The 14,727-nt window shown below is 43.6% G+C and overlaps 1 protein-coding gene across 1 annotated transcript in view; it reads right to left on the bottom strand.

Moving 5' to 3' along the window:
• Positions 1-1,211: 1,211 nt before the first annotated feature.
• LOC128641175 (kinetochore protein Nuf2-A) overlaps positions 1,212-14,727 on the bottom strand; it is a 180,669-nt gene continuing 167,153 nt past the window's right edge. The window contains exon 5 of the mRNA XM_053693743.1: positions 1,212-1,295. Within this exon, the coding sequence (XP_053549718.1) occupies positions 1,212-1,295 (84 nt within the window). The remainder of the gene's footprint in view (positions 1,296-14,727) is intronic.

Raw genomic sequence — 14,727 nt, 5'->3', positions numbered from 1 at the left:
CCCCTTTGCTAATGGCACATCACTGCCTGAAGCAAAGGGCCCTGAATGTGCTTAGTGTACCGAATATAACAGACCTCTCTATTAGACAAGTTGCCATGAGAGAGGGGACAACTTGCCCATGATAAGTCTGTAATTTCGTGTGAGACACGCCACGTTATGAGACAGATTTAGGATAGAAGTAGAAAGAGGCATGGGAAACCCAGCATCAACCAGAATGATATATACAAATACTCTATTGAGATTTATATGTTTATATGATCAGTGAGACACAATCCATGTTAAACTTATTTTCTTCTATACTCTCTGCCTACCTCCATGATATGAGGCAAAGAACTACTGAGAGGGTAGGAGAATTGGGAGGGATATTTATAGCTTTGTTTAAGGTGTGTGTCTCCTCCTGGTGGCTAGGAAGAGTAATTCCTATAGGTTAAAAATGTTCTTGTGGACTCTCACTGCCAAAAGAATGAAATGGCAGCAGGCAGCAACATTTTACTCTTTTCTGTGCCAGATTTATTAGGCTTACAAATTCAGATGTGTGCGTATTGCACTTTCATACTAATAAATGCAGTGATGAAAAGATAAATGGCACTGCCTGCTGCCATATTCTAAAACGAACGAGGAACAAAAAAGAATGCACTTGCTTACATCAGACAAGCCCTAACACCACAACAAACTGAGGCTAGTGGTTACTGCCAGGTTACCATTAAAATTACAACAAACTAATAAGGACTCAAATGAAAAGTCGCACAATATAGGGTGGTAAAGGCCTCTTAATCGACACTGTGAGGAATGTCACAATCAGCTGGCAGCTTGATTTCAAATTAGGGGTCTAAATTTTGTTTGGTGGAGGGCAACTTGGGGCATATACCCCACCCCTTGATGTTTCATATACCCACAGTTCTGTCAGGTGCTCACTGATGCCATGGACATAAGCTGAGGTGCATCTAATTTTCAAAAGAGGTGTCACTTGTCCAAATGGAATGCTTAGTTTGGGGGCTAGGTGTGCCTTTAAATCCCAGAGCACCATTAAAAGGCACCTAGAAAACAAAAGGTGTTTTTTTTTATTTCTATGCAATCACTTTCTGTCTAAAAGGGAATAAGACACCTTGATTAAAAATGAGTAATCTCCTCTTTCATGTGAGGGGGATAGGACTGCCAACCATGTACCTCCGTTTATAGACATTACATTCACACAACGCAACTTATAATTCTCAGCCAGGCACATAACTCACCAGTTTCTTGTTCTTCTCAGCAAATTCAGTTTTCCGCTGCCCCATTTTTTCTTGGAATGATGCCTAAAGAACCACAAGAAATAATTATCATCATCATTTATTTGTATAGCGCCGGCAAATTCCGTAGCGCTGGGTACAATGATAGGGGTATACAATGACAAAGATTTGTGATAAAATACAAAACATAAAACAAATCTAGTACAGGAGGAAGAGGGCCCTGTTCCGGAGAGCTCACAGTCTATAGGTTGAGGGTGCAGAGACATAAGGTTGGGGTAGTTTGTTACATCGGTTGTATTTGCAGCAGTAAGTCAGGCAGTTCATGTATTAGTTTGGTTCGGATGAGGGATGGAGGAGAGATGGTATGCCTCTCTGAATAGGTGAGTTTTCAAGGAGCGTCTGAAGCAGTGTTAATTTCGTCGACTAAAACTAGACTAAAATGACTATAAAAGTAAAGAAATTCTAATGACTAAAATACGACTAAAACTAAAATGGCATTTTAGTCAAAAGACTGACTAAAACTAAATCACAATTTGCTGACAAAAACATTTTATGCAAGTTGTTATAATCAATCCATATCCAATTACTGCACTTTTGTAAAATTTACGAAACTTCATTTTATTAAATTTTAAGATAAAGACATGTTATATACCACAACAGTTAAATCTGTTAAATCTGTATTGCATGTTCAAACCTTAATACCATAAATAAAAACAGGTTAAGAAACCTTTACTCCAGGAGTTTATAATAAGTTTGGAAGTTCTAGAGCAGTGCTAATATTGTTGCCGAAACGTTTTTGAATCTGTGAACAATCAATTGATTCTTCCTATAGAAATAAGCATAACCCACGAATAAATAGTTATGCTGTGCCTGTGCTAGCTGCAGAAACGTTTTGTTGTGTTGAGTTACTTGATACTTGTTTTAATTATTAACAGAGAACTGTTAGAGTTTTTATATTGGGTAATATGTGCAATACAGCCAATACAGTTTACAGTTTTGTTTTTTTTATATTTTAAAGTTGCACTTCTGTTTGTTTATGAAACTTGGTTTTATTTAATTGTAAGTTTAATAAAGATGTTACATATCACAACGGCTAAATCTGTGTCTGTATTGCATGTTTAAACCGTAATACCATAAATATTAACATGTGTTATGTTTACTGCTGGAGTATATAATCAGTTTGCAAATTATAGATAAATGCTTAAATAATGCATTACACCTTAACTAAACACCTTAGATTTTAGTCAACTAAAACCTACTGGAGATTCAGTCGACTAAAACTAAAACAATTCAGGTGACTAAAATACGACTAAAACTAAAATGGCATTTTAGTCAAAAGACTAAAACTAAGACTAAATTGAAACTTGCCGTCAAAATTAACACTGGTCTGAAGCTATACAAGGTTGGAGACAGTCTAATGGAGCGGGGTAGAGAGTTCCAGAGGACAGGAGCAGCACGTGAGAAGTCTTGGAGGCGGGAGTGGGACGTAGAGATAACAGGAGTGTAGAGACGTAGGTCAGAGGTTGATCGAAGAGGACGGGATGGGGAGTATTTCACGATGAGAGAGGAGATATAATTGGGAGTTAGACTGTTTAGTGCTTTGTAGGTTAGGGCTAATACTTTAAATTGTATTCTGGAGTGTATGGGGAGCCAGTGTAGAGACTGGCAGAGCGGAGCAGCTGATGTAGATCTGCGACTTAGGTGGATGAGTCTAGCAGAAGACTTCATAATCGATTGGAGGGAGGAGAGGCGGTGTTTTGGAACGCCATTTAGGAGCAGATTGCAATAGTCAATGCGTGGCAGGATGAGGGAATAAATAAGTAGTTTTGTAGTTTTTTTGAGTAAGGAAAACAGAATTTATGTTTACCTGATAAATTACTTTCTCCAACGGTGTGTCCGGTCCACGGCGTCATCCTTACTTGTGGGATATTCTCTTCCCCAACAGGAAATGGCAAAGAGCCCAGCAAAGCTGGTCACATGATCCCTCCTAGGCTCCGCCTACCCCAGTCATTCGACCGACGTTAAGGAGGAATATTTGCATAGGAGAAACCATATGGTAACGTGGTGACTGTAGTTAAAGAAAATAAATTATCAGACATGATTAAAAAAAAAAAACCAGGGCGGGCCGTGGACCGGACACACCGTTGGAGAAAGTAATTTATCAGGTAAACATAAATTCTGTTTTCTCCAACATAGGTGTGTCCGGTCCACGGCGTCATCCTTACTTGTGGGAACCAATACCAAAGCTTTAGGACACGGATGAAGGGAGGGAGCAAATCAGGTCACCTAAATGGAAGGCACCACGGCTTGCAAAACCTTTCTCCCAAAAATAGCCTCAGAAGAAGCAAAAGTATCAAACTTGTAAAATTTGGTAAAAGTGTGCAGTGAAGACCAAGTCGCTGCCCTACATATCTGATCAACAGAAGCCTCGTTCTTGAAGGCCCATGTGGAAGCCACAGCCCTAGTGGAATGAGCTGTGATTCTTTCGGGAGGCTGCCGTCCGGCAGTCTCGTAAGCCAATCTGATGATGCTTTTAATCCAAAAAGAGAGAGAGGTAGAAGTTGCTTTTTGACCTCTCCTTTTACCGGAATAAACAACAAACAAGGAAGATGTTTGTCTAAAATCCTTTGTAGCATCTAAATAGAATTTTAGAGCGCGAACAACATCCAAATTGTGCAACAGACGTTCCTTCTTTGAAACTGGTTTCGGACACAGAGAAGGTACGATAATCTCCTGGTTAATGTTTTTGTTAGAAACAACTTTTGGAAGAAAACCAGGTTTAGTACGTAAAACCACCTTATCTGCATGAAACACCAGATAAGGAGGAGAACACTGCAGAGCAGATAATTCTGAAACTCTTCTGGCAGAAGAAATTGCAACTAAAAACAAAACTTTCCAAGATAATAACTTAATATCAACGGAATGCAAGGGTTCAAACGGAACCCCCTGAAGAACTGAAAGAACTAAATTGAGACTCCAAGGAGGAGTCAAAGGTTTGTAAACAGGCTTAATTCTAACCAGAGCCTGAACAAAGGCTTGAACATCTGGCACAGCAGCCAGTTTTTTGTGAAGTAACACCGACAAGGCAGAAATCTGTCCCTTCAGGGAACTTGCAGATAAACCCTTTTCCAATCCTTCTTGAAGGAAGGATAGAATCCTAGGAATCTTAACCTTGTCCCAAGGGAATCCTTTAGATTCACACCAACAGATATATTTTTTCCAAATTTTGTGGTAAATCTTTCTAGTTACAGGCTTTCTGGCCTGAACAAGAGTATCGATAACAGAATCTGAGAACCCTCGCTTCGATAAAATCAAGCGTTCAATCTCCAAGCAGTCAGCTGGAGTGAAACCAGATTCGGATGTTCGAACGGACCCTGAACAAGAAGGTCTCGTCTCAAAGGTAGCTTCCAAGGTGGAGCCGATGACATATTCACCAGATCTGCATACCAAGTCCTGCGTGGCCACGCAGGAGCTATCAAGATCACCGACGCCCTCTCCTGATTGATCCTGGCTACCAGCCTGGGGATGAGAGGAAACGGCGGGAACACATAAGCTAGTTTGAAGGTCCAAGGTGCTACTAGTGCATCCACTAGAGCCGCCTTGGGATCCCTGGATCTGGACCCGTAGCAAGGAACCTTGAAGTTCTGACGAGAGGCCATCAGATCCATGTCTGGAATGCCCCACAGCTGAGTGACTTGGGCAAAGATTTCCGGATGGAGTTCCCACTCCCCCGGATGCAATGTCTGACGACTCAGAAAGTCCGCTTCCCAATTTTCCACTCCTGGGATGTGGATAGCAGACAGGTGGCAGGAGTGAGACTCCGCCCATAGAATGATTTTGGTCACTTCTTCCATCGCTAGGGAACTCCTTGTTCCCCCCTGATGGTTGATGTACGCAACAGTTGTCATGTTGTCTGATTGAAACCGTATGAACTTGGCCCTCGCTAGCTGAGGCCAAGCCTTGAGAGCATTGAATATCGCTCTCAGTTCCAGAATGTTTATCGGTAGAAGAGATTCTTCCCGAGACCAAAGACCCTGAGCTTTCAGGGATCCCCAGACCGCGCCCCAGCCCATCAGACTGGCGTCGGTCGTGACAATGACCCACTCTGGTCTGCGGAATGTCATCCCTTGTGACAGGTTGTCCAGGGACAGCCACCAACGGAGTGAATCTCTGGTCCTCTGATTTACTTGTATCTTCGGAGACAAGTCTGTATAGTCCCCATTCCACTGACTGAGCATGCACAGTTGTAATGGTCTTAGATGAATGCGCGCAAAAGGAACTATGTCCATTGCCGCTACCATCAACCCGATCACTTCCATGCACTGAGCTATGGAAGGAAGAGGAACGGAATGAAGTATCCGACAAGAGTCTAGAAGTTTTGTTTTTCTGGCCTCTGTCAGAAAAATCCTCATTTCTAAGGAGTCTATTATTGTTCCCAAGAAGGGAACCCTTGTTGACGGGGATAGAGAACTCTTTTCCACGTTCACTTTCCATCCGTGAGATCTGAGAAAGGCCAGGACAATGTCCGTGTGAGCCTTTGCTTGAAGAAGGGACGACGCTTGAATCAGAATGTCGTCCAAGTAAGGTACTACAGCAATGCCCCTTGGTCTTAGCACAGCTAGAAGGGACCCTAGTACCTTTGTGAAAATCCTTGGAGCAGTGGCCAATCCGAAAGGAAGCGCCACGAACTGGTAATGTTTGTCCAGGAATGCGAACCTTAGGAACCGATGATGTTCCTTGTGGATAGGAATATGTAGATACGCATCCTTTAAATCCACCGTGGTCATGAATTGACCTTCCTGGATGGAAGGAAGAATAGTTCGAATGGTTTCCATCTTGAACGATGGAACCTTGAGAAACTTGTTTAAGATCTTGAGATCTAAGATTGGTCTGAACGTTCCCCCTTTTTTGGGAACTATGAACAGATTGGAGTAGAACCCCATCCCTTGTTCTCTTAATGGAACAGGATGAATCACTCCCATTTTTAACAGGTCTTCTACACAATGTAAGAATGCCTGTCTTTTCATGTGGTCTGAAGACAACTGAGACCTGTGGAACCTCCCCCTTGGGGGAAGTCCCTTGAATTCCAGAAGATAACCTTGGGAGACTATTTCTAGCGCCCAAGGATCCAGAACATCTCTTGCCCAAGCCTGAGCGAAGAGAGAGAGTCTGCCCCCCACCAGATCCGGTCCCGGATCGGGGGCCAACATTTCATGCTGTCTTGGTAGCAGTGGCAGGTTTCTTGGCCTGCTTTCCCTTGTTCCAGCCTTGCATTGGTCTCCAAGCTGGCTTGGCTTGAGAAGTATTACCCTCTTGCTTAGAGGACGTAGCACCTTGGGCTGGTCCGTTTCTACGAAAGGGACGAAAATTAGGTTTATTTTTGGCCTTGAAAGGCCGATCCTGAGGAAGGGCGTGGCCCTTACCCCCAGTGATATCAGAGATAATCTCTTTCAAGTCAGGGCCAAACAGCGTTTTCCCCTTGAAAGGAATGTTAAGTAGCTTGTTCTTGGAAGACGCATCAGCCGACCAAGATTTCAACCAAAGCGCTCTGCGCGCCACAATAGCAAACCCAGAATTCTTAGCCGCTAACTTAGCCAATTGCAAAGTGGCGTCTAGGGTGAAAGAATTAGCCAATTTGAGAGCATTGATTCTGTCCATAATCTCCTCCAAAGGAGGAGAAACACTATCGACCGCCTTTATCAGATCATCAAACCAGAAACATGCGGCTGTAGCGACAGGGACAATGCATGAAATAGGTTGTAGAAGGTAACCTTGCTGAACAAACATCTTTTTAAGCAAACCTTCTAATTTTTTATCCATAGGATCTTTGAAAGCACAACTATCCTCTATGGGTATAGTGGTGCGTTTGTTTAAAGTGGAAACCGCTCCCTCGACCTTGGGGACTGTCTGCCATAAGTCCTTTCTGGGGTCGACCATAGGAAACAATTTTTTAAATATGGGGGGAGGGACGAAAGGAATACCGGGCCTTTCCCATTCTTTATTAACAATGTCCGCCACCCGCTTGGGTATAGGAAAAGCTTCTGGGAGCCCCGGCACCTCTAGGAACTTGTCCATTTTACATAGTTTCTCTGGGATGACCAACTTGTCACAATCATCCAGAGTGGATAATACCTCCTTAAGCAGAATGCGGAGATGTTCCAACTTAAATTTAAATGCAATCACATCAGGTTCAGCCTGTTGAGAAATGTTCCCTGAATCAGTAATTTCTCCCTCAGACAAAACCTCCCTGGCCCCATCAGACTGGGTTAGGGGCCCTTCAGAAATATTATTATCAGCGTCGTCATGCTCTTCAGTATCTAAAACAGAGCAGCCGCGCTTACGCTGATAAGTGTTCATTTTGGCTAAAATGTTTTTGACAGAATTATCCATTACAGCCGTTAATTGTTGCATAGTAAGGAGTATTGGCGCGCTAGATGTACTAGGGGCCTCCTGAGTGGGCAAGACTCGTGTAGACGAAGGAGGGAATGATGCAGTACCATGCTTACTCCCCTCACTTGAGGAATCATCTTGGGCATCATTGTCATTTTCACATAAATCACATTTATTTAAATGAATAGGAATTCTGGCTTCCCCACATTCAGAACACAGTCTATCTGGTAGTTCAGACATGTTAAACAGGCATAAACTTGATAACAAAGTACAAAAAACGTTTTAAAATAAAACCGTTACTGTCACTTTAAATTTTAAACTGAACACACTTTATTACTGCAATTGCGAAAAAACATGAAGGAATTGTTCAAAATTCACCAAATTTTCACCACAGTGTCTTAAAGCCTTAAAAGTATTGCACACCAAATTTGGAAGCTTTAACCCATAAAATAACGGAACCGGAGCCGTTTTGAACTTTAACCCCTTTACAGTCCCTGGTATCTGCTTTGTTGAGACCCAACCAAGCCCAAAGGGGAATACGATACCAAATGACGCCTTCAGAAAGTCCTTTCTAAGTATCAGAGCTCCTCTCACATGCGACTGCATGCCATGCCTCTCAAAAACAAGTGCGCAACACCGGCGCGAAAATGAGGCTCTGCTTATGCTTTGGGAAAGCCCCTAAAGAATAAGGTGTCTAATACAGTGCCTGCCGATATCAATATATCAAAATACCCAGATAAAATGATTCCTCAAGGCTAAATATATGTTAATAATGAATCGATTTAGCCCAAATAAAGTCTACAGTCTTAATAAGCCCTTGTGAAGCCCTTATTTACGATCGTAATAAACATGGCTTACCGGATCCCATAGGGAAAATGACAGCTTCCAGCATTACATCGTCTTGTTAGAATGTGTCATACCTCAAGCAGCAAGAGACTGCTCACTGTTCCCCCAACTGAAGTTAATTGCTCTCAACAGTCCTGTGTGGAACAGCCATGGATTTTAGTGACGGTTGCTAAAATCATTTTCCTCATACAAACAGAAATCTTCATCTCTTTTCTGTTTCTGAGTAAATAGTACATACCAGCACTATTTCAAAATAACAAACTCTTGATTGAATAATAAAAACTACAGTTAAACACTAAAAAACTCTAAGCCATCTCCGTGGAGATGTTGCCTGTACAACGGCAAAGAGAATGACTGGGGTAGGCGGAGCCTAGGAGGGATCATGTGACCAGCTTTGCTGGGCTCTTTGCCATTTCCTGTTGGGGAAGAGAATATCCCACAAGTAAGGATGACGCCGTGGACCGGACACACCTATGTTGGAGAAAGGACAAATTCTGGAAATGTTGCATAGGTGTGAACGGCAGAATTTGGCAAGCACTTGTATATGTGGGTTGAATGCGAGTTCCGAGTCTAGTGTGACCCCAAGGCAGCGGACCTGGGGTGAGGCGTTGAGAATAGAGTCTCCAACCTTTAGAGAAATAAAACAGCAGGAAGGTTAAATATATAAACTAACAACTTGTATACACACACTAAGCCACACATACACACACTAAGCCACACATACACACACACAGCTACACATAGACACACACACTAAGCCACACATACACACACACTAAGCCACACATACACACACACTAAGCCACACATATAGCCACACACTAAGCCACACATATAGCCACACATACACACACTAAGCCACACATACACACACTAAGCCACACATACACACACTAAGCCACACATACACACACTAAGCCACACATACACACATATAGCCACACATATAGCCACACATATAGCCACACATATAGCCACACATATAGCCACACATATAGCCACACATATAGCCACACATATAGCCACACATATAGCCACACATATAGCCACACATATAGCCACACACTAAGCCACACATATAGCCACACATATAGCCACACACTAAGCCACACATACACACACTAAGCCCCACATACACACATACACACACTAAGCCACACACTAAGCCACACATACACACACTAAGCCACACATACACACACTAAGCCACACATACACACACTAAGCCACACACACACACTAAGCCACACACACACACATAGCCACACACACACACAGCTACACATATACACACACACACAGCTACACATATACACACACACAGCTACACATATACACACACACAGCTACACATACACACACACAGCTACACATACACACACACAGCTACACATACACACACACAGCTACACATACACACACACAGCTACACATACACACACACAGCTACACATACACAGCTACACATACACAGCTACACATACACACACACAGCTACACATACACACACACAGCTACACATACACACACACAGCTACACATACACACACACACAGCTACACACACACACACAGCTACACACACACACACAGCTACACACACACACACAGCTACACATACACACAGCTACACATACACACAGCTACACATACACACAGCTACACATACACACACACACAGCTACACATACACACACACACACAGCTACACATACACACACACACACAGCTACACATACACACACACACAGCTACACATACACACACACACACAGCTACACATACACACACACACACAGCCACACATACACACACACACACAGCCACACATACACACACACACACAGCTACACATACACACACACAGCTACACATACACACACACAGCTACACATACACACACACAGCTACACATACACACACACAGCTACACATACACACACACAGCTACACATACACACACACAGCTACACATACACACACACACACAGCTACACATACATACACACACACACACAGCTACACATACACACACACAGCTACACATACACACACACACACAGCTACACATACACACACACAGCTACACATACACACACAGCTACACATACACACACAGCTACACATACACACACAGCTACACATACACACACAGCTACACATACACACACACACACAGCCACACATACAGCCACACATACACACATATAGCCACACATACACACATATAGCCACACATACACACATATAGCCACACATACACACATATAGCCACACATACACACATATAGCCACACATACACACACATAGCCACACATACACACACATAGCCACACATACACACACATAGCCACACACATCTGCAGCATCACCTGACCACCAAAGTGCAATGTAGAAAAAAACTTGCAGATAAAAACAAAATTTATGCTTACCTGATAAATTTATTTCTCTTGTGGTGTATCCAGTCCACGGATTCATCCATTATTTGTGGGATATTCTCCTTCCCAACAGGAAGCTGCAAGAGGATCACCCACAGCAGAGCTGTCTATATAGCTCCTCCCCTAACTGCCACCTCCCAGTCATTCGACCGAAGACAAGCAAGAGAAAGGAGAAACTATAGGGTGCAGTGGTGGACTGTAGTTAAAAAATAAAAAACACCTGCCTAAAAATGACAGGGCGGGCCGTGGACTGGATACACCACAAGAGAAATAAATTTATCAGGTAAGCATAAATTTTGTTTTCTCTTGTAAGGTGTATCCAGTCCACGGATTCATCCATTACTTGTGGGATACCAATACCAAAGCTATAGGACACGGATGAAGGGAGGGACAAGGCAGGCGCTTAAACGGAAGGCACCACTGCCTGTAAGACCTTTCTACCAAAAATAGCCTCCGAAGAAGCAAAAGTATCAAATTTGTAGAATTTAGAAAAAGTATTAAGCAAAGACCAAGTCGCCGCCTTACAAATCTGTTCAACAGAAGCCTCATTTTTAAAGGCCCATGTGGAAGCCACCGCTCTAGTGGAATGAGCTGTAATTCTTTCAGGAGGCTGCTGGCCAGCAGTCTCATAAGCTAAGCGGATTAAGCTTCTCAGCCAAAAAGAAAGAGAAGTTGCTGAAGCCTTTTGGCCTCTCCTCTGTCCAGAGTAGACAACAAACAAAGCAGATGTTTGACGAAAATCTTTAGTAGCTTGTAAATAAAACTTTAAAGCACAAACCACGTCAAGATTGTGTAATAGACGTTCCTTCTTTGAAGAAGGATTAGGACACAGTGACGGAACAACAATCTCTTGATTGATATTCTTATTGGATACCACCTTAGGAAGAAACCCAGGTTTGGTACGCAAAACTACCTTATCTGCATGGAAGATCAGATAAGGGGAATCACACTGCAAGGCAGATAACTCTGAAACTCTTCGAGTCGAAGAGATAGATACCAAGAACAGAACTTTCCAAGATAAAAGCTTGATATCTATGGAATGCAGAGGTTCAAACGGAACCCCTTGAAGAACTTTAAGAACTAAATTTAAACTCCATGGCGGAGCAACAGGTTTAAACACAGGCTTGATTCTAACTAAAGCCTGACAAAATGCCTGAACGTCTGGAACATCCGCCAGGCGCTTGTGCAAAAGAATAGACAGAGCAGAAATCTGTCCCTTTAAGGAACTAGCTGACAATCCCTTCTCCAATCCTTCTTGGAGAAAAGACAATATCCTGGGAATCATGACTTTACTCCATGAGTAACCCTTGGATTCACACCAATGAAGATATTTACACCATATCTTATGATAGATTTTCCTGGTGACAGGCTCTCGAGCCTGAATTAAGGTATCAATGACCGACTTGGAAAAACCACGTTTTGACAAAATTAATCGTTCAATCTCCAAGCAGTCAGACGCAGAGAAATTAGATTTGGATGTTTGAAGGGACCTTGAAGTATAAGGTCCTGCCTCAGCGGCAGAGTACAAGGTGGAAAGAATGACATGTCCACCAGATCTGCGTACCAAGTCCTGCGTGGCCACACAGGAGCTATCAAAATCACTGAAGCTCTCTCCTGCTTGATCTTGGCAATCAGACGAGGGAGGAGAGGAAACGGTGGAAACACATAAGCCAGGTTGAAAGACCAAGGCGCAGCTAGAGCATCTATCAGAGCTGCCTTGGGATCCCTGGACCTGAACCCGTAACAAGGAAGCTTGGCGTTCTGACGAGACGCCATGAGATCCAGTTCTGGGTTGCCCCAAAGTTGAATCAACTGTGCAAACACCTCCGGATGGAGCTCCCACTCCCCCGGATGAAAAGTCTGTCGACTTAGAAAATCCGCCTCCCAGTTCTCTACTCCTGGGATATGGATAGCTGATAGATGGCAAGAGTGAACCTCTGCCCATAGAATTATCTTTGAAACCTCCAACATTGCTAGGGAACTCCTTGTTCCCCCTTGATGGTTGATGTAAGCTACAGTCGTGAGGTTGTCCGACTGAAATCTGATGAACCTGACCGCAACTAGCTGAAGTCAAGCCTGAAGAGCATTGAATATCGCTCTTAGTTCCAGAATGTTTATCGGAAGGAGTGTCTCCTCCTGAGTCCACAAGCCCTGAGCCTTCAGGGAGTTCCAGACTGCACCCCAGCCCAGAAGGCTGGCATCTGTCGTTACTATTGTCCAATCTGGCCTGCGTAAGGTCATACCCTTGGACAGATGGACCCGAGATAACCACCAGAGAAGAGAATCCCTGGTCTCTTGATCCAGATTTAGTAGAGGGGACAAATCTGTGTAATCCCCATTCCACTGACTGAGCATGCAGAGTTGCAGCGGTCTGAGATGTAGGCGGGCAAACGGCACTATGTCCATTGCCGCTAACATTAAGCCGATTACTTCCATACACTGAGCCACTGAAGGGCGAGAAGTAGAATAAAGAACACAGGAGGAATTTAGAAGTTTTGACAACCTGGCCTCTGTCAGGTAAATCTTCATTTCTACAGAATCTATCAGAGTTCCTAGGAAGGAAACTCTTGTGAGAGGGGATAGAGAACTTTTTTCTTCGTTCACTTTCCACCCATGCGACCTCAGAAATGCCAGAACAATGTCCGTGTGAGACCTGGCAACTTGAAAAGTCGACGTCTGTATCAGAATGTCGTCTGAGTAAGGGGCTACTGCTATAGCGCGCGGCCTTAGGACCGCTAGAAGGGACCCTAGAACCTTTGTAAAGATTCTTGGTGCCGTGGCAAACCCGAAGGGAAGAGCCACAAACTGGAAGTGCCTGTATTGACCCTCCTGGATCATAGGAAGGATGGTTCGAATAGTCTCCATCTTGAAGGATGGGACTCTGAGAAATTTGTTTAAGATCTTGAGATCTAAGATTGGTCTGAATGTTCCCTCTTTCTTGGGAACAACAAACAGATTTGAATAAAAGCCCTGTCCCTGTTCCTCCTGCGGAACTGGGTGGATCACTCCCATAACTAGGAGGTTTTGAACACAATGTAAGAATGCCTCTCTCTTTATCTGGTTTGCAGATAAAAGTGAGAGATGAAATCTCCCTTTTGGGGGAGAGGTTTTAAATTCCAGAAGATAACCCTTGGACACAATTTCCAATGCCCAGGGATCCTGGACATCTCTTGCCCAAGGCTGGGCGAAAAGAGAGAGTCTGCCCCCTACTAGATCCGTTTCCGGATTGGGGGCTACTCCTTCATACTGTCTTAGAGGCAGCAGCAGGCTTCTTGGCCTGTTTTTCCCTTGTTCCAAGCCTGGTTAGGTCTCCAGACCGGCTTAGACTGGGCAAAAGTTCCCTCTTGTTTTGTGTTAGAGGAAGTTGAGCCTGTTGAGACTGTTTGGTCCTTAATTTGTTGGACCTGTCTTGAGGAAGGGCGTGACCTTTTCCTCCAGTGATGTCAGAAATGATCTCCTTCAGTCCAGGCCCGAATAGGATCTGTCCATTGAAGGGAATGTTGAGAAGTTTAGACTTTGAAGTCACGTCAGCTGACCAGGATTTAAGCCATAGCGCCCTACGCGCCTGAATAGCAAAACCTGAATTTTTAGCCGTTAGCTTGGTTAAATGAACAACAGCGTCAGAAACAAATGAATTGGCTAGCTTAAGGGCCCTAAGCTTGTCAATAATATCTTCCAACGGGGTTTCAACCTGTAGAGCCTCCTCTAGGGACTCAAACCAGAAAGCCGCAGCAGCAGTGACTGGGGCAATGCATGCAAGAGGCTGGAGAATAAAACCTTGTTGAATAAAAATTTTCTTAAGGTAACCCTCTAATTTTTTATCC

Source organism: Bombina bombina, chromosome 10 (assembly GCF_027579735.1).
Source record: "Bombina bombina isolate aBomBom1 chromosome 10, aBomBom1.pri, whole genome shotgun sequence".
NCBI classification, from domain to species: Eukaryota; Metazoa; Chordata; class Amphibia; order Anura; family Bombinatoridae; genus Bombina; species Bombina bombina.
Note: the sequence above shows the minus strand (reverse complement) of the source record. Positions and strands in the feature narration are given on the sequence as shown.